Genomic DNA, 26,461 nt, shown 5'->3' on the forward strand with positions numbered 1-26,461 from the left:
GGAGGGTGAAGGGTGTGTGCGGACGTGCGTGCGTTTGTGTGTGTGTGTGTGTGTGTGTGTGTGTGTGTGTGTGTGTGTGTCTGTGATGTCATATACTCTGTTTTTGTTCTGTTGATGGGAAGGTATTTTTTCTTAATGTGATCATGAGTGGGAGGCAGGATGTTGCTTGTGGGCGAAGTAGCTGTTTGTGGTGAGGTAAATAATCCCTGTCTGAATGCTGGCCTGATATCCATAGCCTGCCTTTAACCCCAGGAAGCTTTAATTCCAGTGAGATGGAGAACTGGGTTCTGCTTCAGCAAACCCCTTCTTTTCTTCATTGTGAAATGGACAAGGCAAATAAATGTCTTGTGTCCTGAAAAAGAGCTGTTAGTTCCTGACAGACCATTGATCAGAAGAACAGGGGCTGTTTTCACAGCATGGTGCTCTGATTTAACCAGATTCACACAGACACACACGTGTTGCCCCAGATCTCTCTAAATCTTTCAACAAACCAGATTTTATGTCTTAGCCACATGAATTGCTTTTAAAAAGTGTATTTTTCCTCGACTGCAGAGCATGCAAAGAAATGACCTGGATTACTATTTGGTTCCAGGACTGCACCTGTGTACAATAAAAAAGTCTTCAATAAAATGGACCAAGACTCTGTTCATACACCGCGGACTTTGGTTGTTGTTAATGTCTGTCACAATTGCTCTGCTCTGCACTTTTAACATGTATAGCACTCTTTCCCACACTGGGAAGAAGGAAAAATCATCTATGGTTCTCCCAGAGTTTTCCCCTTTTTAGAAGCCTGGGATTTTACGGAATTTTTCCTCATCCTGGTTCAAAGGTCTAAGGGATTAGAAACAGATTGTAAAGCCCTCAGAGGCAAATTGCCATGTGTAAATTTAACCTCTACAAATAAAATTTATTTTATTTAACCATGAAGAGATATAAACCAATAAAGAGTTGCTGTTATTAGACCTGACAATGGAGCAAACTATTGTACAAGTTCAGATGTACTTTAGAAACCTAGTTACATATATAGTATGCGTAATCACGGCCAAAATAGTCATCTTAAATCTAGATGTGTTAATTTTAAATTTCCCTGATCCCATGCCCTGATTAGAGAAACCAGTTTTCTTGTCTTGTAATTATTGCATCCCCTTTTGGAGAGCTAACAGAGCTTCAGTATTTCGACTGAGCCGCACCAGAGTGATCTAAGATGTTAACGTAACTGTATCACTGTAGATAGAACAGCTGTTTGACCAGATCTGTCCTGTCTCATTGTAGTGCCTCTGTCTCAGCATCTGTATGGGCTTAAACAACGACCGCTCCTCAGACAAACCGCAGTTGTAGCAACGCTGATTTAACAGTCTGCTGTGTACAGCTGAGAGAAATGAAAAGTTTTACTACAACACAAAAAGAGATGAGTTTGAGCGGATATGAAAGGTCATACAGCTCACATTGCTCTCAGGGGGAATGACATTAGTTTCCTTCCGCCGAGTTGATGTTGTTTAAACATTCCCGTCATGGTTTTGTACACAATCCTCGCCACTTGTCCCCACAGAGTAAGGACACTCACGCAGAGAAGGGAGGGAATCAGAGGTCGGCTTGCCTTTATTTTGCTCTTCCGTCAGAGCAGGTGGTTAATCTTTGCTTGGCCCCAGCTTATCTGGCCGCCTGCCATCCTAGCCCTGAGAAAGGCATCACACTGCTCAGTGCTCGCTCTGCTTCCTCCCCCTGCTCCTCCCTCCTTGCACCTTCCCCTCATCTCAGCTCTCCTTGGTTGACTGGAGGAGGTGTGCTGATTGAATTATTGTCTCCATTCCATTTCACCCGAGTTTGGATTTATTTGGAGTGTGCTGTCACTTCTCTTCCATTTGTGTTTGTCTGTTAAGTGGAGGCCTTGCAGAGCCGTGGTGCTTGTTCCATCGTTTTATTTCAGTCGTGGTATTGGCCTGAGGTTTGCCTTTTATTGGTGTTAGAGCACATTTGCAAATGCCTAGAACTCTCATGTTTTGTAAAAACTGGTGTGTGTGTGTGTGTGTGTGTGTGTGTGTGTGTGTGTGTGTGTGTGTGTGTGCGTGCGTGCGTGTGTGTGTGCGCGTGTATGTGTGCGTGTGTCTGTGTGTTGCTACAGGTCAGATTTCCCACAGGCTCCCTCTCATTAGATTTAGGACTTTCAAAGTCATGTTGACATTTCTCACCTTCTAAAATTTTTTTTTTGTGGCTAAGACATGTTTTCTTTGGTTTTATTTGCTTTTGTTTTTCAATTTATTTTACAGCTCATGATTGCCGTCAGAATTGATTATTTAAATTTAGTTGAAAAAATAAAGCACAGCCACAGCTTTAGAAGTCTTCCATTACAACATTCCACAACCCAAATATTGTCTGTTTATTATTATGGAACTTGCTCCATTCAGTGAAAACACTATTATTTTCCTTTTAATCATTCTGAACCAGTGTGGTCTTAATGAAGGAAATGAATTGTGTTTCAACGTCACCAACCAACCAGTTTATGTAAATCAGGCTTGAATAAACGGTGTAGGTGGGGGCCCACATATACTCACCTGTCCCTCAGGGGTCAGGACAGGGGTTTGTCAGTACAGAATGACATTTTCTGGCAGATTTAGCCTTTGAAGTGAATGTGAGATGAAACTGATTGGCATAATTCATGTTCTGACCAAAACACACCTCTCTGAAAAAAATGTTTTAAATGAGATCATTTGCCCTGGATAAGTGGTTGAAGATGGATGGAGATCATTTGCATCTTTAACTTGTAAAAGGGAGCTGGATGTGCCTTAAATGAGCTGTACAACAGACCCCAGACCAGGAATGTTTAAATGGATGGCCTCTGTCACCTCTCTGGAGGGGAAAGGTTTGAGGTAAGGGGCTAAGAGAGATTGATTTGCATATCTGCATACTAATGTAAAATGTCATTCTGGTATAGAGATATGCAGCAGAGCCTCACATCTAACATCTAATTTAAACTGTTCCACATAAAACTCCCAAACCTTTCATATCTTGAATCTCTCTCTGTATGCTGTTTTTTCACACCGGCCTGGAAGTGTAGCATTTAATTGGAGGTGAGGTCACTTTCCGAAGTTTTCTTTTGAATCGTAACAGCATATGTGGATCATTACATTTAGAAGAAGAAGAAGAAGAAGAAGAAGTATACTTTATTCATCCCCGCAGGGAAATTACATAGTCACTCAGGTGTACATGTTGTTGTGTTAGTTTTTAACAATCAGTGTATATACAGGCCCCCTGAAACACAGCACACAAGGGGGCCTGCAAGCATGCAGTTAGTACACATTTAAAGCTCTAGAAAGACTTTTCTGATGAAAATAAGCCTAGTTTATTGTGTACTCTCCAGTCCTCAGGATTTCGGTATCATGCTGTCAAACTTCCCTCCTGGTGCTGCAGCCATGATTTTAGCTCCACTGTCTTGTGACAGCCTGTCATAACATAATGACCTAACATTTGTCATGATTGGCAGGTGTTACAGACCAATGAACTAGTAGCTGGGATGTTAGCTTGATGCCCAGTTTTTTCACTGACTGACAGATGGCTCCCCAAACTAGACAGAAAGAACGTTCCTTTTTTTTATGACCCAGTTAATCCATCCTGTGTTTGCCGAGTCAAACGGCAGCTGTTGGCCAGGTCCCTGGCTTGTTGGCTCAGTGCAGGGAACCACATATTCCTCTGAACGAGTGGCAGGAAAAAGGTGTTGCAGTGGGAAATGAAGGGTAGCAAAGATAGGAATTTGCCCAGAGGAAAGGGTGGAGGGGAGAAGTAGGGGGAGGGGGGGTTCTGCTTCAGAGAGACAGTCCAAGAGAATCGCAAATATTGACCTTGGAGAACCACAGCTATGATAATTATTATCTCCCTGTGTCCCCCCTGCGTTCTCTCCCCCACTCATCTCTCTGGCCTGTGTTACTGTCCCCCTCCCTCTCTTTCATGTGTGTCCTCCTGTAATCTTAGGCAACCTCAGATAAAAGCAACCCGGCTCTTTTTCTTCTCTTTGATACACATTAATCCCTATCATTGATTACAAATGTACAAGCTAAGGTTCAGCTTATCACTATAAGCCTCCACCATTTAATGCCCCCCCCCCCCCACACACACACACACACACACACTGTACACTTCATGAAACTTAAGTCTAAACATTACACTAATACAAGCAAAGCTGGAGGATTCCTCTAAACAACCCACTAAAACAATAAAAATTGAGAAAAGACGAAATATTCTGCTTTTTTCCGTATCTTTATGAAATGAATGGTTGAGTCACACATGAAAAATCAAATAGGGTTATATTTGTTTTTGATACTTTGTTATGATAAATATTCTCCATGCATCTATGCTACAAACATCATATTTTATAATAAGAAAACTAGTCATTTTAAGTTCCTTTGGGAGCTTAGTAATTTTAAGCAAATGCAAGTTTTTTGGTGATGATGATGATAATTATTTTTATGTTGTTGTTACTGTCATTATTCTAATATTTTTGTTAAAAGTAGTATTGTACTACTTGTACACGTGGATTTCCTTCGTCATCCTTCCCTGCCGTCACGTTACATCAGACAAGGCCATCCTTCACACAATGTTGTACCTTAAACCCCTGTACTCAGGTGTTTCAGTGTAAGGGTCTAATATGGAGCTGATATTGCAGTCGTAGTTTTTGTTCCTTCTCTTGCTGAGCTGCTGTTTCAAATGTTTCAGGTTCTTCATTTGGGCCAAAATATGGTGAATGAAAGTTGACAAGTCCATCCATTCATTTAAATTCACTGAGAGTAACTGGATGTGTTGACGGTGCTAATGTGCACCGTCAACACATTCAGGTGTGCTCGAAACTGGTGACCACCTACAGAAGCCCTCAGAAACAGATCATCTGCATACATTACCAGGGGGTAGCGTCTCTGCCTGTTTTCAGCATGTATTGTCTTTTGTGGAGATATTTTGGCACAAAATTAATGTTTTCAATTTCAACAGTGTTAAACAATTCACTATCTTTTCTCAATTTTCCATAAAATCTTTTGAATCCTTTTTTTATTTTTAATGTTTGACATCACTACCTGGATCTTAATTCTATCTTAGCTTTTCATCCTCAGCTCACTTTGTCACCTATGCAGCAGAGACAGAAAGAGAGAGAGAGAGAGAGAGAGAGAGAGAGAGAGAGAGAGAGAGAGAGAGAGAGAGAGAGAGAGAGAGAGAGAGAGAGAGAGAGGAGGGAAAGAAGGCCTGATCGATGTTTTGCCTGCACACACGGAGAGCGGCAGCTTTCTGAATCAGAGTGATCAATGAGGCACAGAGCATTCGCTCTGCTAGACTGCTGGGCCTTTGTGGATGGAGATTATTTCTAAATTATTACAGGAGGCAGATGCTTGTCAGAAGATGCTCTCTGTCAAGGTTAGACTGCTTCAGTGCTGCCTGGTTCTCACCTCCTCTCATTTTCCTTGTCACCCTTAGGCTACCCTCGCCTACAAATTGGCTGCTGTATTTTTCACGTTTTTTTTTTCTCACCTAAAATGAATTTATTATGAAAGACCAATGTGCAACTTTACATATTAATAATTGGTCTTTTTTATACAGTCTTTTACATATTTTTCTTACAAAAAGATATATTTACAGTATTTGGAACTTTTAGGTGTGATAAAAAGCACATAGTGTATATCTTTGAGAACATGAAAAAGCCATTTGGACTAGAAAGTGTCAACAAGTTGTTGTCATTCTATGCCCTTCAGCATTGCTGAGAGTCTTTTAAAATAGTGAATTGCCTTTGTGTGCTTTTTTGCTGGGTGAGTGCATGTGTGTGCACTTTTACATATCAACAGTACATGATGTTTCAAAATGGATTATCGTGAGTTCTCTCACATCAGGCTGATTGAAGCTAAATTGCTTTATTACGTTACCTCCTGTTTTCCAGCTCAGTCACCCTGAGCATTTCTTTACTGTGGTGTTAGTGATTATCATACACAGGATTTTGCTGACAATCAGTGTAAATCCATAAATTAAACAACCAAATCCACATAAAGACACCTCAGGATCATTTTAATTTGAAAGTGCAGACTGTCCCTCATTTTTTTACCATCTATGGTCACATCAATTTCATAGGTCTAATCTGAGGATTTATTATGCCCCCTGTAGGAGAAAAGTGTTTTCTGTTAAATCACATCCTGCACATTTTCAGAGACAGTATTTTCAGGAGATCAGAAATAACTTTCTACATATGTTTCACTTCTTGATATTTGCCATGTTAATGACCTCAATACGCTTTTTTTTTGTCAGTGAATGAGTACAGAGTTCTCCCTGGTGACATATTTGTAAAACACATCTGATAAAGGGACATTTACATTACTTTGTATGTAAGTGTTGCTCTGTTTTGCATGTTGCTGATGTTGGTTCAGAGATTTTTGAGGATTGGAGTAGTGAGTATTTGATTGTTTATTTGAAAGCAGGTGTAAATAGTCAGTACTGCTTTGTTCTGAAGGAAAAAAAAACATCACAGTGGAACCATAACATACCCTATTTACATGTTTTTCTCGTTATTGAATAGCTGAGACACTGATGCAGCTGACATGAATTTGTGTATCACAGCTGCGACATAGTAATATTTCTTTGTCTCTTAACTGGTGGTGGATTTCGTATTTTACAGCTAGGCCTTCAGTAATATCCTCGCATAATTAAACTGCCTTAGGACAACATCACCTTGACACTAGGACACGATGCAGCATTACAAATTGACATCACGCACCCAAATCAATATTTTATCATCAAAGGAACAAGAACAGACTCAAACAAATCTGTCACATTTGCTCATACAAACATATTTGTCATTAAACACGAACTACACCTTTAAACACATATGCCATCATGTCATTCCTACATCTAAGAGCAAATCTGAATCAAGCAGTAATAAAATAACAAACACTGATTGTTTTGTCTTCAATATTGCCTTTTCATTGACAGGTAAGGCTTCAGCATAAGGAGCAAAAATACGATAAAAATTGACACAAAAATGTAAAAGCACTAGATTTTAAATCTAGATCTTGTGCTTTATTGATTTAGCTGAATGACCCAGCCTTCAATTAAACTAAAAATTATCACATCATCATAAACAAACTGGAAAGCTTCAACATATGAAGGAATCCAACGAACATGGAAAACATGCAATGTGACTGGTTTAAAACGTGACAGTCAACAACCTTGTTTCGTTTTCTGTCAACAGCAGAGGAGATTAGCGCACAGTTCTGAAGGCCCAGGGGAAGACTTTTCAACACTACACAGATGGCAAATCTGAGTGGATAAAAACTTCTATTTAGTACTATAATACTGGAAGCAATGCAGATGAGGAAAGAGTTTCACTGTAATGATGTTAGATTTGTAAAATTAATTTTGTAAGATACTATTGCATCAGTGAAGTATATTAAATTATAGAATTGTGTTTTCTGACTCCTAAGATCTCCAGGCCAGCAGTATGACTGTGATCCCACCTCCATTATTAAACAGATATGTTATGGACAGCAGGGAAGATGCTGAACATCTGTGCTGTGTTACCAAAGGTTTAACACATCAACAACCAACTGTACGCCAGCAAGGACTTTTAAAATGATTTTCTCTTTTGATTTCCTGCATGAAACCAAAAACACTTTTCCCTAAGCTTGTGCCAATCATATATACAGTATCATCTATGTTGACAAACATGCACAAATGGCAGAATTAAGTGTTCCTGTTTCTGGGATCGCGCTTTAAACTCCAGCTAATGTTATACTGATGAGATATACAAATAGCATCACACATGTCTGTCACTTAAGTCAGTTAGCAGCTAGGAAAATAGAGCAAATTCTATTCACATATGACAGACATAGAAAAGAAGAGGGGATTATTTTCTTCAGATGTACTGGAAAAAGAGTTTATAATGAAGGAGAACTGCGCCCAAAGTTTTCACCAAGTAAGATGAATTAAGTAAGGCCTCCAGGTAAAATACTAAATTATGAGCAAACCTTCACACATTTTGTCAGTTTTCATATCCATTCCTTTATGTATTCATGTATGTGTGAATACCACATTATATTTCTGCCAGTCACAGCTCTTGTGAATGCTGAGCGTCATCCTCTTGTTGAGTATTCACAGAATCATCTGTCAGGGACCGAGGAGTGAGACTGTTTGACGATGAACCGCAGAGTGATCAAACATTTACACTGTTAACCAGATGCTGCGTGCATTAACATACTAAACCTTCTAGTGAGCAAGTTATTCTCCACATGATTTCTGCTTGATGCGTCAGTCTAAAGACGTGCTGCCCAAACTATGGCTTGTGGGCCGGATGCGGCCCGCCTCCACATCTGAACAGTACCAGAAAAACATCCGGGATATTATCTATGTCATAAATAGTGTTATTTTTTTCATTAATATTGTGTTATTATTTATCTCATTATATTTTTTCTTTGAATATCCCAGAAAGGCTTATTAATATTTGATCATGTATTGCTCTCTGGAAGACAACATGTTTAGAATAATGTTTAAAATAATGTTTACATTTAGGCATCCCTGCAATCATCACAGTTTTTCTTATTACAACCTGACCCCAGCCCCCCATCAGAGACAAGAAAAGTTATGTGCCCCTCATAGGAAAAGTTTTGAGACCCCTGGTCTAAAGATATATTCTGATTAAAAGTATGACAGACTTTTTCCTACTTCATCTGCAACTCATATTTGATTATCCATTCTTCTATTGTAGCAGATTAAAATGTGAAATCTGAGCTGGGTGTCAATTACCCACACATTTACAGAACAATAATATTTAATGAAGTAGTAGAAGTGATTTCACCGTAATGTACAACAGGAAATATGCTAATGAAGTGCATGGAGTATTTAAATAGAAGTATGCACACAAACAGTAAAGCCAGTGACTAGTGATTACAGAAATCTCATCAGCTCACACTTTCATGTAGCTTCACAATGCACTGTTTAACTGTTTAAATACCAGGACACTTAGATCTACTTCTTCCTGACTGAGATATACAGTATGGTGGTGATGGTGATGACAATGGAGTAGTGTTGGTGGTGGGAGGGTGTAGGGGTGCATTTATATGGAGTCAAGATGATGCCAGGATATTGAGAGATGGTACTGAGAAGAGACATGAGAGGGATTAATTGTTCACCCAGGAGAAGTAGATAACATCAGATGTTTAAAAGCCGCCACAACTAATCCTGTCATTTCTTGGACTAGGATAATGAAAATAGAGGAATGATAGCTCTTGGAGAGCTGGAATCTCCACGCTTGTAACAAGCACATTTTGACTTCGAAACTCTTTACAGATAGTGGTGTATTTCTGCCCATGCTATATCATTTTCTAGTGTTATTATCTAAATGACAATGCTTTAAGTGTTTACAAAATGTTTTTGTGTTTATTTGTGTTTTTGTATTGCAGTATGAAAATGAAGTTGCATGGACTCTACAGTACACTTAATTTATTTTTTTTAATGTATTATACACAAACACAGACACACACACACACACACACACACACACACACACACACACACACACACACAGATTTAGAGAGAGAGAGAGAAGAGAGAATTTATTTGAAACTCATACTCATTCAGTCATTCATTTATCTTCGGAACCGCTTTATCCCCTGTAGCGGGTCACAGGGAGCTGGAGCCTATCCCAGCTGTCTTAGGGCGTGAGGTGGGGCAAACTCCGGGAGTGACGCCAGTGTGCCGCGGAGCCACACAAAGACAGACAACCATGCACGCTCACACTCACACACTACGGGCAATTTGGAACGGCCAATTAATTTTAAGCACATGTTTTTGGAGGTGGAAGGAAGCCGGAGAACCTGGAGAGAACCCACACAGACACGGGGAGAACATTCAAACTCCGCACAGAGCGGGAATCGAACCCGGAATTGCCTTGCTGTGCAGCGACAGCGCCACCCACTGCGCCACCGTGCCACCCTTGAAACCCATATACTAACAAGAAATCAATACTGACACCATGTATTTGCTTATTTGCTACGTGTTGGTTGACCTTACATTTCTCGATGTATGATAAAGATGAAAAACATTTACTGTGAGGAATCATGTGTATCAAGCAAAGTTCATTTCATTCCGTACTGACGTGAGCAGGAACCTGCTTCCCTGAAGGAAAGGAATCAGTCTAAAAACATATGGTACGCCTTTGAATTAACCACTTGTAACATAATTAAGGAGCTATGTTTATAGTAAACAGCCTATAAAATAAAAATGCATCCGCATGGTTCTTGAATCTTCGCCTAGACGGCTTCTGATATTCTCTGTAAGGATCCGACTGCAGCACTCCTCTCCTCTCCATGTGGCGCTCTCCTCCAGTGTGACCCATACCTGCCGTTCCCTTCCACACCCCCTCCATCCTCTGGTCCCGCAGCGCTTCCATTCTTCCCCTGTCACATCTGTCATAGACGTTCAGTCGCTGGTGTTGCTCTAGGCTTCAAATTTAATTTGGTTTCAATCTGCTGTAATTGCTTTGAGAGACGACCATGTCTGCATGTTTTTCCTCTCTTACGTCTGTTGGAAAACTGAATCGGCTGTGCGAGTGTGTGCATGGGAGGATTTGACTGAAGGTGCGTACTCGTGTGCATGTGTGTATAAATCCTGAACAATTGCCTGGCCACACACTGTCAGTGATACACTTTGTCATACACCAGCTGCTGTCACCGGACTCTCTGGCACTTTGACAAGGCTTTTGTGAGACGCTCTACACTTTGTCTGTGTAACAGAAATGGAGAAAAGGAGGGACAGAAGGAAATCTGCAAGACATCACAAAATTATTTTTTTTGAAAATATCATGGCTTCGTAGTTGAATGATAGGCCAAAGAAGTACACCCCCAAAAAACAGGATTTATTATTTAATCACAACTCGGATACATGCAACATACAGAAGTACTCCGATGACACTGCGATTGTGGCATGTATCCGGGAGGGTGATGAGGGGGGGTACAGGGCATTGGTGGATGACTTCGTGGAGTGGTGCCAACAGAACCAGCTCCAGCTCAACGTCTCCAAGACCAAGGAGATGGTGCTGGATTTCTGGCGGGCACCTCCCTCTCCACAACCAGTGATCATCGAGGGCAGTGAGGTGGAGGTGGTAGGAAACTATAAGTACCTGGGACTGCAGTGAGACAGCAGACTGGACTGGTCACTCAACTCGGACTGTGTGTACAAGAAGGGGCAGAGCAGGATGTACTTCCTGAGGAGGCTGGCCTCCTTCAACATCTGTCCTGAGCTCCTTCTCATGTTCTGTCAGTCCGTAGTCTCCACTGTGCTGTCATACGCCATTGTGTGTTGGGGTGGCGGGGCCAGGAAAAGAGATATGGACCGTCTGAACAGACTCATCCGCAGAGCGGGCTCAGTGGTCGGACTGAGCCTGGACTCTGTGGAGACAGTTCTAGGGAGCAGGACCATGTCTATATTCAGGGCCATCATGAACAACACCAGCCACCCCCTACACACCACCTTCTCCCAGCAGAGAAGCACCTTCAGCGGCAGACTGCTGTCACACAGCGCCTCCACAGAGAGGCTGAGGTCCTCCTTCGTGCCCCGTGCCATCAGGGGGTACAATGACTCTCTCAGGAGGAGCGGAGGGGGGGGGGGCGAGGTGAGCACGCGGTTAAATGGATTTAAATAAATTTTATACTGTTTATATTTTAATTTTATACTGTTTATATTTTAATTTTTTTAGTATATGTACTGTCAATGCTACATCTGTCTGTTACTGTTAATATAGTGTATGTCTTGTGGTATGTCCTGTTTTGTTTTTGTTTTTTCCTGGTGTTTGGCTGAGCAGAGGATATGTGCAATTTCCTTCAGGATTATTAAAGTATCTATCTATCTATCTATCTATCTATCTATCTATCTATCTATCTATCTATCTATCTATCTATCTATCTATCTATCTATCTATCTATCTATCTATCTATCTATCTATCTATCTATCTATCTATCTATCTATCTATCTATCTATCAGCAATCTAAAGTAAAGGGGAGGACATAAAGTGCAAAAAAAGTGGACATTATAAAAAAACTGCCCTTGAAATACAGACAGTGCAGTGTTGAAGTGAGGTGGGATGTAAGATGCTGGAACACTGTTCTGATAAAGCAAACTCCTTTTTCTTTATTCTTAATTCGTTTATGCCTGCAACCTCTGTCAGTCTGACTGTCAAGAATAAGACGGGCACCCGTGTTTATGACTACCTCCTAAAAACGAATCCCACCCTACACCCAAAAATATTCAGTCATTTTTCTGCTCCTCTCAACAATTCCTATCGGAATCTTTGTGAGACTGTATCCATGTTTAAAACTTAAAATGACTTAAGACATTTTAACATCACTTGCTCATTAACCTTGACTCTGCTCACATGTTGACTGTATGGACAAACATACTGAATGCTTGTTTGTCAGAAATAGCTTGGCTAGACAGCTAGAATGATGAATGATCTCATTCTAGCCTATAGAGGAGCAAAAAGTTGACTAGATTGTGTTTGTGCTTGTGTATAAATATCTTATAGGATCTGTACTTTTAGCTGATGGCTGAGGAGACTTTTGATCTCTGCAGGTTGCAGACTGTCTACTGCAGCTGAATTTAACTTACAGAAAGGCATAATTTAACTCTAAGTGTTCTTTTTAAAAGAAAATTGCAGCAAATGTCACTGGATGTCTTTTGGGTCATTTATTCAGCTGTGTTTGTTTCACACATTTGGTGTGCAATATTCCTTTAAGTCTCATGCTGATGCCTCTGCGATATTATTTGAATTATTATTATTATCATCATCATTATAATTATTATAATTGGCATTTCCCAATTTGACCTTAAGTATGAGTGGGTGCATGCGTGTTTGTCTGTGTCTCTGTGTGGCTCCGTGGTGCATTGGCATCGCGCCCGGAGTTTCCCCCGCTTCATGCCCTAAGCCAGCTGGGATAGGCTCCGGCTCCCCATGACCCGTGATACAGGATAAAGCAGTTTAAACAGTAGATGGATAGATTATTATTATTAGTAGTAGTAGTAGTAGTAATACTGGTAGTAATAAGAGTAATAGTAATACTACTAGTAGTAGGAATTTAGCACCTTTCTGCTCTCTCCTCTCTCGATATGTCCCTACTGTGAGTGTTGTCTGACTGATGCAAATAACAGGAGGAAAGGTTGGCCAGCAGTTTGGGCATGTCTGTGACTATCTGTCAAACAATGGACTGTGAGCCCAACCAACCACACTCTCACATGTCACTGAGCTGATTCTGGCTTCATCGACACATTGCTCCGCCGGCATCCTTGCCCTGAGCTTCTGCTGGCAGTGATGTCTGTGAAATTTGGCTACCTGATCAGCCAAGGCCGTTGCAATATTCCCAGCAGTGACCTTGTTTGACCTTTAGGGCATTTAAATTTGTACTGGATATGTGTGACCTGACCCATTTACTCAAGTGTGCTAGTGAGCACATGAGGTGATAGAGCTGTAAAGGACGAGTTGCCATAGGATGCTTAATTGAAATTACAGTGGTAGTAGGTGTAGTGAACAATACTCTTCAGTACAATAGTTTTTGAGTCGTACCACTTAGCTTCAGTCTGTGAAGTTTAACAATGGAGATATTTTTAATTTTGACTGTAGTATCTCAGATTAAATAAGACTGTACCACAACTAGAGGAGAGTTTAGATTATTTTCAAGACGATCCTTCAGCAACCAGTGATATGTTAAATTAGCTCAGCTGCCTCTGTGACATTGCTTCAAACATCATCATAAACTGATAGACAAGAGCTTATGATCAAGGACGATTGCTTTCACTGTAGTACTGAGGAACCATTCTGAGGGAGTTCAGCTGCTGCCTTATTGTTCCAGTTGCTTTCTTTTCCAAGTGAACACAGAAGATTCTGTACAATGCTGGCAATCTGCAGGGGAAGTATGCTGCTTCTGTGGGACTGTGTGGAGGCTAGAAAGCTACTGTTTGATTTTGAAAAGCTGCCGCTGTAGGTAGGTGACAGCTTGCATCTTCCTGATCCAGTCTCCGTGGAAACAGCTGAGTGGAGTCGGGAATATGCTGCAATGTGCGGGGAAATGCTAAGGAAAGTGTTAACATTTACTATAGTGGAGGGGGAAGATTACTGGGGAGACGGGTTGGGGTGGGGGGTGGGGGGGCACACAAAAGGAGGGATTATTTCAGCACATGTTACAATAGCACTATGCACACAGCCTCTTCAAATGGGCCTGCCACGGGTTGCTGTGGAACAAAGATGGAGTCTCCTCCTCATCCATGCAGATTCACTGTCAGTTAGTTAATAAGAACTATAACACCCAACAGCCAGAACAAACCAACCAGGGACCTGGAATTAAGGGTCATTATTTCCTCTCATTATGGGCATTATCGTTGTTGCCACTCTGAAGAGAAGAACCTATTCTGTCTTCTTTCCTCTCAGAGAAATGTGACATTCCATCACCTCAGGCATGACACTGGCAAGAATTTGTGATAATAAGGGCATAATAACCATTTTGTAATTTGACAAGCTTTGTCAACCAACAGCAATGACAACGTCTGTCCTATGTGAAGTCAATTAAACTGTTTTGAAGTAGCGACTGCGTTGGAATTAACATGGCATTATGCGGGAGAAAGTTTGAGGGCAGTAAACTGAAACAGATGGAAATAAATGAGGTACAGCATAGGATGGCAGGATAAAACAGTCGAGTGAAGAGGAAAGATGAAAAGATGGCGAGAAAGATGAAAGGTGGTAACGGGAGGCGGTGGCGGCAGCAAGACCGTGAGGTGGAGCAAAAGTGAGTTTGCCTGTGATGTTTCAAAATTCTGGAGTGGAAAGTCCTTCCATCTGTTATTGTGGGCCGGTTCTGACTCAGTGATTTCTGTGATTAGCCTTAATCCCGGCCGAGTGTAGAAGACAGAATGAAGAGCTTAAAGCATACTGCTCTCACTCTGACAGGCTCCACTGCCGGTGGCTGCTGCTGCTGCAGCTGCCTGGATCACTTGTACACCCAGTTTGCTACCCCCTAATGGGCAAAATGGTGCATGACACTTCCCTTTTCTGCAAGCAACAACACATGGAGCATCTCTTCAGATTTAAGACCATAATTTTGTCAACAGCTGTGAAAACCAATAGTTTCCACTAAACATGTAAAGCTCTGCACCGTGTCTGCCGTGAATTTAACATCATACGCCTACAAACCCATCTGCCCTTTATGCTGTCTCAAGGTGAACGCACCATGACTGATGATTATAGTCTTACTTTCCTGTGATACCACATTAGATGTTTCAATGACAGATGAACCCTTAAGAAACCTGTTCTATATTTAGATATCTTCTTCAACAAGCTTATCGGCTTATAGTGATGATTGTCACTGTCCACAGCAGCCAATCATAGAAAAATTCACTGAGGGTCTTCTCTCACCAGGCCAGACACTATAAAAAAAAGGTTAAGTGACCACAGCAGAGTCATTTCACAGTCCTTTGGTCCCCAAGGTGACTTAGGCTTTCTCAGAAACAGAGCTGAGGGTCCTTTGGAGCATGCTGAGTACCTTTATTCGAGGCTGCAATCATATGTACAGATCGTGTCGTGTTTTCTCAAGTGCCCTCTTACTCAAACACACACATTGTAGTGCTGTTTTGGAGTGTCCATCCAAATCACACAGACGACAGTCTGGTGTGTCGAGTGCCCTTTAAGTTAATGCTCAGTGGAAGGGCCTAACTGGCTGCAGCAATCACAGGCGGCATGGCATCAAGTTGGTGCTCACCACAGCATGACGTCTCCCGTCCCTGGTGGACTGTCATTCCCCGACAAATAACATGACTTTGAGTGATTAAGCTGTTCATGTCTGGAAGAGACCAAACAGAGTATTTAGAGATATTAAAGATGCCTGCCCCTCACAGCTTTTCATATCCCCCAACTTGTAGTCTGGTTGTTCTGTGAGTTCACAATAAAGAAACACGTTTTTTCATTGCCTGTATTTTTCTTTTCTTTTTTTTTGTTAGCAAAGATGTCGCCAAGCTGCTACAGCACGTTGTTTTTCTGTCCTTGCATGTATATTCTCACTGGCATCATGACATAGAGCATTTGTATGTATGGCAGATTCCTTTGTGTGTCGTTTAAGGCTGTAGACTCTGTGGAGGCCCTTCACGTGCCACTATCCATTACAGAGCTGTGTTTATGGTTCTTGACCTTGCCTGAAGGCTTTGTGACAAATTGCCCTACATGTGATGCATTTTATGTCAAGGTTACGATGGCAATAACATTAGAGGGCTGTGCTCATGAATGTCAACTCTTCTGCTGTCTTTGTGCCCATGTTCTGTAGTGTTATTTGTTGTGTTGTGTGGGCCTGTACTGAGCTTATCTGTGCTGTACTGCACTGATCTCACTATGCTCATCCAGTGCTCTAAGCTGCTTGGGCTCCAGCCACCAGCATAGATGATATATGCCTGCCCCCCTCCTTCCCACATCTCTCACTCTGATTCATTGGCTATTTGTGTTGCCCATCCATCTGGGCCAACACAGTAGAAGGAAGGACACGTGAAGACACATGGCTCTTTTGGAGTTGAGGGACTGCATTAAACTGCTAAGGAAGTGATAGGGTCTGAGAGAAATGGTATACCCCACAGGGGGGAAAAACAGCAAACTCACTGAGCAAGCGGCAGGTATAGAAACCGAATGAGGGGAGGGGGCTGCCCTGGGGTTGAGGAATTGATTTTTTTAAGAGGACAAACCAGAGGTTTTTTCTGACAGATTTAAGGCTGAGAAAAACACCAACCCAAGAGGATGAAGGGAGACGTAGTTACATCAAACATGATGGCAGAGCAAGGGTTGAAAATTGTTTGTTGATGCCTTTTATGTCCTCAAAAACAGCTTTTCATTTTCATAAATAATGACTTATGCCAGTAGCTGAGACAGACAGTGGAGTCATATGGCCTTAATTGTCTCTAATGTTCCTCATCTCTGGAAATGCATTGAGATTATTGTTTAGCTGCTTACTGTTTATCCTTAATTGAAAAATGCAGTGCTGATAATATACTAAGAGATTAACAGTGTGGCACTGCCCTGTGAAAAGGCTGACCCTCTCCCACACAATTGCTGTCTTTTCTAACGGACTCTTTGGTGATAATTTCAATGGGCTAATTAGATCCCCCATCCCATTGTTTCTGCTGTTTATTGTCTGGTTTTGGAAATGAACGAAAGGTTATAGCTGTTACTAAGGCTTGTTCAGGTCATTAAAAACACAAAGCAAAGTCATACAAACACAGAGGACTCAAATTAACCAGACTTTACGCTATGATGTGTCAGAAAGTAGGTCAGCAGTATCACATTTCATATTTAGAACATGCATAACCAACATCGTCTAATGACTAGAGGCTGGTCAGATGTTTTGGACCTAGCTTGTGTGTGGTGAGAGGAGGTGTATCAGTGGTGAGTGTGTGTGTGTGTGTGTGTGTGTGTGTGTGTGTGTGTGTGTGTGTGTGTGTGTGTGTGTGTGTGTGTGTGTGTGTGTGTGTGTGTGTGTGTGTGTGTGTGTGTGTGTGTGTGTGTGTGTGTGTGTGTGGCCGTGAGTGAGAGGGTCTACTGAGAAGGTGGGTGGGGCGCTGTTTGCAGAACTAGGAAAGCTTTTACTATAATGAGAGTTTATGTCTTGTGCATGTGTTTTAGGAGATAAAAAGTCTCCCATGGTAGAGGATTGGTTCCCTCAATATGGCTCCACAAATGAATGAGCTCTTACTATAGCAGGACTCTAAATAGGGTTAGTAATTTCAGAGCCCTGGGACTTTTCGGCTAATCACGCTATTCTGAGACAGGCACAAGGACGCCCCCTAGAGGCTTGGGAAAATGTAGATAGTGATACAAAAAAAGTACGAATGTAGAGGTGGAAGAGAGAAACTCTTTTTGTTATCTTTGTCACTTGGATGACTTTCAATATGAGAAATTATAATCAGTGAATATCTTCTTTGATAAGTCTGCGTTACATTGTCGAAAATGATGTTTATGAAAATACTGGGTAGTGGTGTTATTATGATATTGGCTTGAGATGGAGACATAAGTATTATGTGTAATTCAGAACACAGAAAAGTACAATAAGAAAAACAAATAAAATTCACCATCTATTCTATATTGTCTGTTTCTGTAGGGAATAAACACCCAAGAGAAGGAAAGTGAAATTTATATCTGTTGGTGTCATGTAAGTTCCCATTGTCTGTAAAAACTTAATCACAGAAGCTCGTTATCTGTCTCTATGGATAAAGTACTTTGGTGCATAAAGTCAAGAACTGAAGGTGTGCACCTGTGCATCATAACAAAGACTATAGTGTGCAAGTTGTACCATTTCAAAGCTGCTGCACACAATGACACCTCTGAAGATTTATTTAAATAAATATTGTAACTGTAAATCATGATCGGCATACAGTTGGTGCAATCATGTGTTTTCATCTGTATGTTTAGGAGGCACAGTTTGAAAGTAGCTAACGCTAATGCCAAAGCATTACCTCTGGAACTAATGTCTGCTTCAAATGTACAAACAAGGTCAAATATTTTTTGCTTTGCGAGTAAATTGTCTGCAGAAGCATAAAACAACTGCAAAGTTAAGATCAGTCAGTATGAATTTGGACTTATGTGGTGTGGTACTTTTAACAACAAACATGCGAATCAAACCCATGACTTCCATACTGGATCGGTCAAGGCCCGGGTTAACAACGTCCGCCATCAGCGCTGTTGACCTACAGGGCGCCGGTGGAAATTGGACTACTGTTCGTCGAAGAAAGAGAGGAGGAAAGTGTGATCGTAGGAAGAGAGAGAAGAGGACCGCCAAGAGTATAGGACTGAGAGTAGGGACGTTGAATTTTGGAACTATGACAGGAAAAGGTAGAGAGTTGGTTAACATGACGCAGAGGAGGAAGGTAGACATGCTGTGTGTCCAGGAGACCAGGTGGAAAGGTAGCAAGGCGAAAAGTTTAGGAGCAGGGTTCAAGTTGTTCTATCATGGTGTAGATAGGAAGAGAAATGGAGTAGGAGTTATCTTGAAGGAGGAGTTTGTTAGGAATGTCCTGGAGGTAAAGAGTGTCAGATAGAGTGATAAGTCTGAAGCTACAAATAGAGGGCGTGATGTTCAATGTTATTAGTGGGTATGCTCCACAGGTAGGATGTGAGCTGGAGGAGAAGGAGAAATTCTGGTTGGACTTTGATGAAGTAATGCAGAGCATACCGAGAAGTGAGACAGTTGTCATTGGAGCAGACTTCAATTGACATGTTGGTGCACGAAACAGAGGTGATGAGGAGGTGATGGGCAGTTTTGGTATCCAGGAGAGGAACGGAGAAGGAAAGATGGTAGTTGACTTTGCAAAAAGGATGGAAATGGCCATAGTGAAAATTGTCTTCCAGAAGAGGCAGGAACATAGGTTAACCTATAAAAGTGGAGGTAGGTGCACACAGGTAGACTAAATCTTGTGTAGACAGTGTAACCTGAAGGAGATCAGTGACTGTAAAGTAGTGGTAGGTGAGAGTGTAGCCAAACAGCATAGGATGGTTGTGTGTAGGATGACTCTGGTGGTGAGGAAAATTAAGAGGGAAAAGGCAGAGCAGAAGACGAAATGGTGGAAGCTGAAAAAGGAAGAGTGTTGCATGACTTTTAGGAAGGAGTTAAGACAGGCTCTGGGTGGTCAGGAGGTGCTCCCATATGACTGGACAACTACAGCATAATGTGATCAGAGAGACAGGTAGGAGAGTACTTGGTTTGTCATCTAGAAGGAAAGTAGATAAGGAGACTTGGTGGTGGAATGAGGAGGTACAGAAGTGTATACAGATAAAGAGGTTAGCTAAGAAGAAGTGGGACACTGAGAGGACTGAGGAGAGTAGACAGGAGTACAGGGAGATGCAGCGTAAGGGGAAGGTAGAGGTAGCAAAGGCCAAACAAGGGGCTTATGATGACTTGTATGCTAGGTTGGACAGTAAGGAGGGAGAGACTGATCTATACCGGTTGGAAAGACAGAGACAGAGATGGGAAGGAGGCGCGGCAAGTTAGGGTGATTAAGGATAGGGATGGACGTCTATTGACAGGTGCCAGTAGTGTGATGGGAAAATGGAAAGAGTACTTTGAACAGTTGATGAACATGGAAAATGAGAGAGAACAAAGACTAGAAGAGGTGACTGTTGTGGACCAGGAAGTAGCAAAGATTAGTCAGGATGAACAGGATGAAGTGAGGAGGGCATTGAAGAGGATGAAGAGTGGAAAGGCAGTCAGTCCTGATGATATACCTGTAGAGGTTTGGAAGTGTCTAGGAGAGGTGGCAGTAGAGTTTCTGATTGGGTTGTTCAACAGGATCTTAGATAGTGAGAAAAGGCCTGAGGAACAGAGGAGAAGTGTGCTGGTGCCCATTTTTCAGAACAAGGGAGACGTGCAGAGTTGTGGCAACTACAGAGGAATAAAGCTGATGAGCCATGCAATGAAGTTATGGGAAAGAGTAGTGGAAGCTAGACTAAGGGCAGAAGTGAGCATTTGTGAGCAACAGTATGGTTTCATGCCAAAAAAGAGTACTACAGATGCAGTATTTGCTTTGAGGATGTTGATAGAGAAGTACAGAGAAGGCCAAACGGAGCTGCATTGTGTTTTTGTAGATCTGGAGAAAGCTTATGACAGGGTGTCCAGAGAGGGACTGTCGTATTGTATGAGGAAGTCTGGAGTGACAGAGAAGTATGTTAGAATGGTGCAGGACATGTATGAGGACTGTAAGACAGTGGTGAGGTGTGCTGTAGGTGTGACAGAGGAGTTCAAGGTGGAGGTGGGACTGCATCAGGAATCAGCTCTGAGCCCCGTTTTGTTCACTATGGTGATGGACAAGTTGACAGAAGAGGTGAGACAGGAATCTCCATGGACTATGATGTTTGCAGACAACATTGTGATCTGCAGTGAGAGCAGGGAACAGGTGGAGGAGAAGCTAGAGAGGTGGAGGTTTGTCCTGGAAAGGACAGGAATGAAGATTAGCCGCAGTAAGACAGAGTATGTGTGTGTGAATGAGAAGGACCCAAGTGGAAGACTGATGTTACAGGGAGAAGAGATCAAGAAGGTGGAGGATTTTAAGTACTTAGGGTCAACAATCCAGAGCAATGGAGAGTGGAAAAGAGGTGAAGAAGCGTGTACAGGCAGGATGGTACAGGTGTAGGAAAGTGTCAGGTGTGATAGAAGAGTTCCAGTTAAAATGAAAGGAAAGGTGTACAAAACTGTGGTGAGACCAGCGATGTTGTTTGGTCTAGAGACAGTGTCACTGAGGAAAAGACAGGAGACAGAGCTGGAGGTAGCAGAGATGAAGATGCTGAGGTTCTCTCTGGGAGTGACCAGGAAGGATAGGATCAGGAATGAGTACATCAGAGGTTTTGTTAGAGGTTTTGGAGATAAAGTCAGAGAGGCCAGACTGAGATGGTTTGGACATGTCCAGAGGAGAGATAGTGAATATATTGGTAGAAGGATGCTGAGTTTTGAGTTTTGGATGTAGTGAAAGAGGACATGAAGGTAGTTGGTGTGAGAGAAGAGGATATAGAAGACATGGTTAGATGGAGGCAATTGATTCGCTGTGGCGACCCCTGAAGGGAAAAGCCGAAAGGAAAAGAAGAAGACTTTTAACAATAGTAATAATTTTGGGGTTCCACTTATTTTCTCCATTTACAACCATAGTAACCTTTTAAAGAAACAATGCCTTCCCATCTCTGTATTGCTATCAGTGTCACATGCTAACAAAACAATGCATAAATCAACGTTGTATTGACTCGTGCCACTCACACTCCTGTTTTTCTATTTCCTTGTAGAAACTGGCCAAGGAGGCAGAGCTGCTTCAGAGGGAACATGTATGGCAAGATGGTGTGACGGTAAAGTAGGACACAAGCTTCTCTCCCTCCTTCTCAGAGACCTCCTCTCTCTATTACCCTTTCTCTTCTATGCAAACTGGTTCATCTTATGCCCAGTGTCTTTTTTCCCTTTTCCTGTTTTTGGGCATTTTTCCTTTTTTATTGTACATTTTTTGCTCTTAATTTCGTTACTTTATCCAATCGTACTCTGAAGTTTTAAATGACAATGTGATCAGCATCACAGAGACAATGTTGCAATAAAATTTAGTTATATTCAAATGGAAAAATATGATGATACATACAAACACAGACCTACGTATATGAGTGCAGCCACACTAATTGCTTTAATCTTGGGTTGTCATTTTCTTGATCTTTGGTATTATTTAAAATCCTTCACTCTTTTTCGTTTCACAAAAAGTTGAACATTGCAATTTTTTCTAGATAGCTGTTAAAACACGTGAGATCTGCTGTTGAAATTTAAAAAAGAAGAATGGATTTTTCTGCTGGTTTGTGTATTTCAGCAGCCTGCTCCACTGATTCTGATTCTCAAATTTGCAAACATTCAGATGCCCCAAAAAACACACATGCATATTGATGCACACACGCACACACACAAACACACACACACACACACACACACACACACACACACACACACACACACACACATGCACATAAACTACGCACACACACACACACACACACACACACACACACACACACACACACACACACACACATATATATATAGCCTCACCCGATAGATACACATCCACATTCCCCACTGTCATATCCTCTGTCTCCAGGGAGACAAGCTCTCTGTCATGGTACAGTTCCCACAAATGGATTTTTAACCCAGTGCCTCCTGGGGGATATTTGAGAAAAAGCTTTAACTGATTTAAAACGAATAATTATGAGCCCTGCTTCCCTACAAAGTCCATTTTTATTCATGGTTGCTTACACTCTAAAGCTGTGGTCTTGGGCTGACTGGGGTGCTCCTTCTTTCACTGCAAATCCAACGAAGTGTCTTGCAGAGGCCAAAGGGGGGGTTAATCGCCTCCTTGCCCAGCTCTGATTTACCTCAATCGGATGTGAAGCCATGCAGGAAGTGGAGTCAGTGTCACGGTGACCACACACAGCACACCTGTTCCTAAGAAGCTCCATCCAATATGGCATCAATACCTCCTCAAGTGGAAAAGCCAGCACTACCTATAATCCAACACGCCAGGCCAAAACTCATCTGCCGTTTCTACTGTTTCTTCTCTTTTTCTCTTTTCTCACCCTCTTCCAGTTTCTACCTCTGATTCTGTCCATGCACTATTTTACACCCAGCATATCCCTCAACACCCCATTATAATCATTTATACTTTTTCTCATCTGTATGTGTCTTTAATCAGGCATGAAAACAGTTAATATATCATATTGTTGCAAATACTGCAAATGAATCCTAATGGTGCCCCTCTATTAATAATGTATTGGAGCTGATTTCATTTGCCTTTATAATCAGGCCAGGTAATGAATCTCAGCAGGGCGACTGTGAAACCATTAAAAAAGTCTCACAAATACGTAGCGGGAGGAGGAAGGATGAGTTGGAATGGTAGATATGTCACATGCTCACAAGATTTCTCCAGTTTGTAGATTTTGCACTTTCCTAATTTGTCTTTGGGTGAGCACTCTGCTGACTGACACTCTAATTAGATTAGGGCTGCATGGTCTTTGGGTATATTAGGAGAAATGTATTGCATCCTGAACTAGAGGGTGGAGAAGGCTGTCAAATGAAGGTGTTTATGCATGAGAGACAGTGCATTTTGATATAATCTGTGTGTGTGTGTGTGTGTGTGTGTGTGTGTGTGTGTGTGTGTGTGTGTGTGTGTGTGTGTGTGTGTGTGTGTGTGTGTGTGTGTGTGTGTGTGTGTGTGTGTGTGTGTGTGTGTGTGTTTAAAAGCATTGTGTATTTGTTTAGTTTAGTTGGCAAGCTGACATTTATTTGTAGGTGTTTATTAATGGCGGGTTCTGTACCTGGCCCAGCCCATCTGCTACCTTCACCAAACTGGTGACATCATAGAAACTCAGTGACATTCATGTTCCTCATAGCGGCTGTCATCACAGCTGTTACTGTATTTTTCTCTCTGACACACACACAAACACACACAATGCTGCAGAGAGGGTTTCCTGACCATCTTGACTGCTGGACATTATGGATGTCAGAATGTTGATCATAACAACTGTTGTGTTGGTCATTTAGGGTTTTAAATCCCTTGAAATGAAATGATGTGTGAAATAGACATTAAAGTGTTGAATTGCCACTGATTTTTCAAGGTCAGGTACCCATACATTTCTGACACATTGACTTTGGCATCACATAGTAATTTCAGTGCTACTTTGTGATTCTCATGAGAATAAGACACCAAACTTCAGAGCCAAATATCAACACAATATAAACCCTGTCTTGGTGCCATCTTTCTATTGAAAATTTCTAAATTTTCAATTTCAGAATCAGAATAGGGCTCCACATCTTTGACCTGGTAGTCGATTACATGTACTGAATTAACAAATGTCCAGACTTCAATGCTATCTGGGTGGAAAGATTGTTTTTCTTTTCACCAGAAAACTAGCTGAAAACATCCACAGTATGTCAATGGGACAGCTTGACTTCATATTAAAGCGATTCGAAATGTCTTTTAATGTGATTTAGTTCTTTATAAATAAAAGCTGACTGATTGAAATATACAGGATTACAAAGGTAATAACATAAATTAGGATTTAAGTTACTTTATTAATGGAGCACACTGCCTTGCTCAAGGGAACTGCGACAGTGCACAGGCGTAGAATTGACACCTTTCCAACTACCAGTTTGGTCCACGCAGGACTTGAACCAGCGACCTTTTGGTCCCAAGTCCTTGTGGACTGCTGCTGTCTCGATAGCTGAAGTATTTGAAGCTGACTACTAGTCATTGTTGTTTTTTTGTTTTTGTTTTTTCGGTTTTAGTTTTTTAAATTTGTAAATCACTTGTTAGTTATTGTGTCTCTTAATATTGGTCAAATTAACAAGTAAATTAATTCCATTACTGAAAAAAAAAAATCATATTTAAATTTTTTTCAGACCTCAAAAATATATTTAGTGTTGAGTTATTTTCCAGTTTAGTTATGATACAGTAATACATGTATAGGTATTTTTGGGATCCTCAATGTTGATGTTGTTTTGGTTTGTTTTACCAAAACATTTTTGATGTCCTAACAGTCTTCAGAAGATTTACATTTTTGTTCTATGACCTAGAAAACTGCAGGTGGTTCTTTAATATCTATACATGGAGTGTGAATTGATAGTAAATGCTGAGCTTCAGCTAGGGTCATATGAGGGTCCAGTGACAGTGATTAATGTATCATAACGGTTTGTCTACAACTGAAAAATAATCTTTTCACAACAACAGAACAAATAATATCCTTGACAAATACACATCTCTCCCTGAAAATATGTGTAATATCCTACGATTACATTTTGCTATCAGTGAAGAATAGTTTTGTTTTAGAATTGAGTGAATTCAGACTGCATGTACAAAACAAATTTAGTTAATAAACATAAATGTTAGGTTAACTTGAAATTATTTACCCAAAATTATTTGTATGAAAACCATGGATTGCATGACTACTGCAGTCTACTGCTGCCACATTCTTATATCTTTAGAACTGCTTCCATGAGATCAAAAACATAATTTTTGGGAGATTTAATGTTTACCTTTGCCTTTACCTAGAACTGGTGTTGATCAACAGTCAAGAATGAATATGAGATCTCTACTGCTAAACCATACAGAGACTAAAAGATGCCTTTGAGTGCTAGTAAATTGGCAACTTTACAAAATGATTCCAAAACCAAACTGAGCAGAAAATCTTGACAGATTCTCTAAATCAGCACCGTTTACCTTTTAGTGGTATGATCACCAATCATCATCAACTACATTCCATCAATCAGCTGTCACCTTGTGGATGATTGGGATGACCACTGTCTCCCAGCTTGGAGGAGGGTTGACATGGAGCACAACATATTGGAACAGAGACACAAGGTTGGATGAAAGAAAGAGCAGAGCTTTTGGAGATTGGAGGAAGACATGTACTTTCCATCAGATTGTGATGTGGCAGCTGTTGTACGTTTGAAATGCATTAGTGCTAATAGCTGTGCCATTAGGAGAGAGAGAGGCACTCTGTTGATGGGCTGCCATGATGAAACCAAGGAGAGGGGGTGACAAAGAGAGTCACACAGAGGAAGAGAGAGGTGTAAGCGAGCAAGCGAGTGACGGAAGAAGGTAAAAGAGATGGAGAAAACGAGAAACAGAGATGGAACCATCTTCCAGGTCATTTACTGCAATCATCACTCTCCAATCAATCAAGCCTTTCATCATGGGACAACAGAAGCTCTCCCTTCCTCCCTTTCTCTTCATCTATACTCAGCAGCCCACCTACATACACAACAGTAGTGTTCCTATGACCTCTTTACTGCTCTTCATATATGTATGTTCATCAGTGACGTTGAGATACCTATAGGTAATATTATGCAGAAGATTGCTCACAACGTTGAGTCCTCTGTTAATAGCCATGATTCTTCCTAACCATCTCTGACATCATTT

The 26,461-nt window shown here is 41.3% G+C and overlaps 1 protein-coding gene across 2 annotated transcripts in view; it reads left to right on the forward strand.

Moving 5' to 3' along the window:
• Positions 1–26,461, forward strand: part of cacna2d2a (calcium channel, voltage-dependent, alpha 2/delta subunit 2a) — a 153,406-nt gene that overhangs the window by 58,817 nt on the left and 68,128 nt on the right. For both annotated transcript variants that reach the window (XM_068316404.1, XM_068316405.1), the window contains exon 4: positions 21,801–21,860. In XM_068316404.1, coding sequence (XP_068172505.1) covers positions 21,801–21,860 — 60 coding nt within the window. The remainder of the gene's footprint in view (positions 1–21,800; positions 21,861–26,461) is intronic.

This window comes from Antennarius striatus, chromosome 5, assembly GCF_040054535.1.
Source record: "Antennarius striatus isolate MH-2024 chromosome 5, ASM4005453v1, whole genome shotgun sequence".
Lineage (NCBI taxonomy): Eukaryota > Metazoa > Chordata > Actinopteri > Lophiiformes > Antennariidae > Antennarius > Antennarius striatus.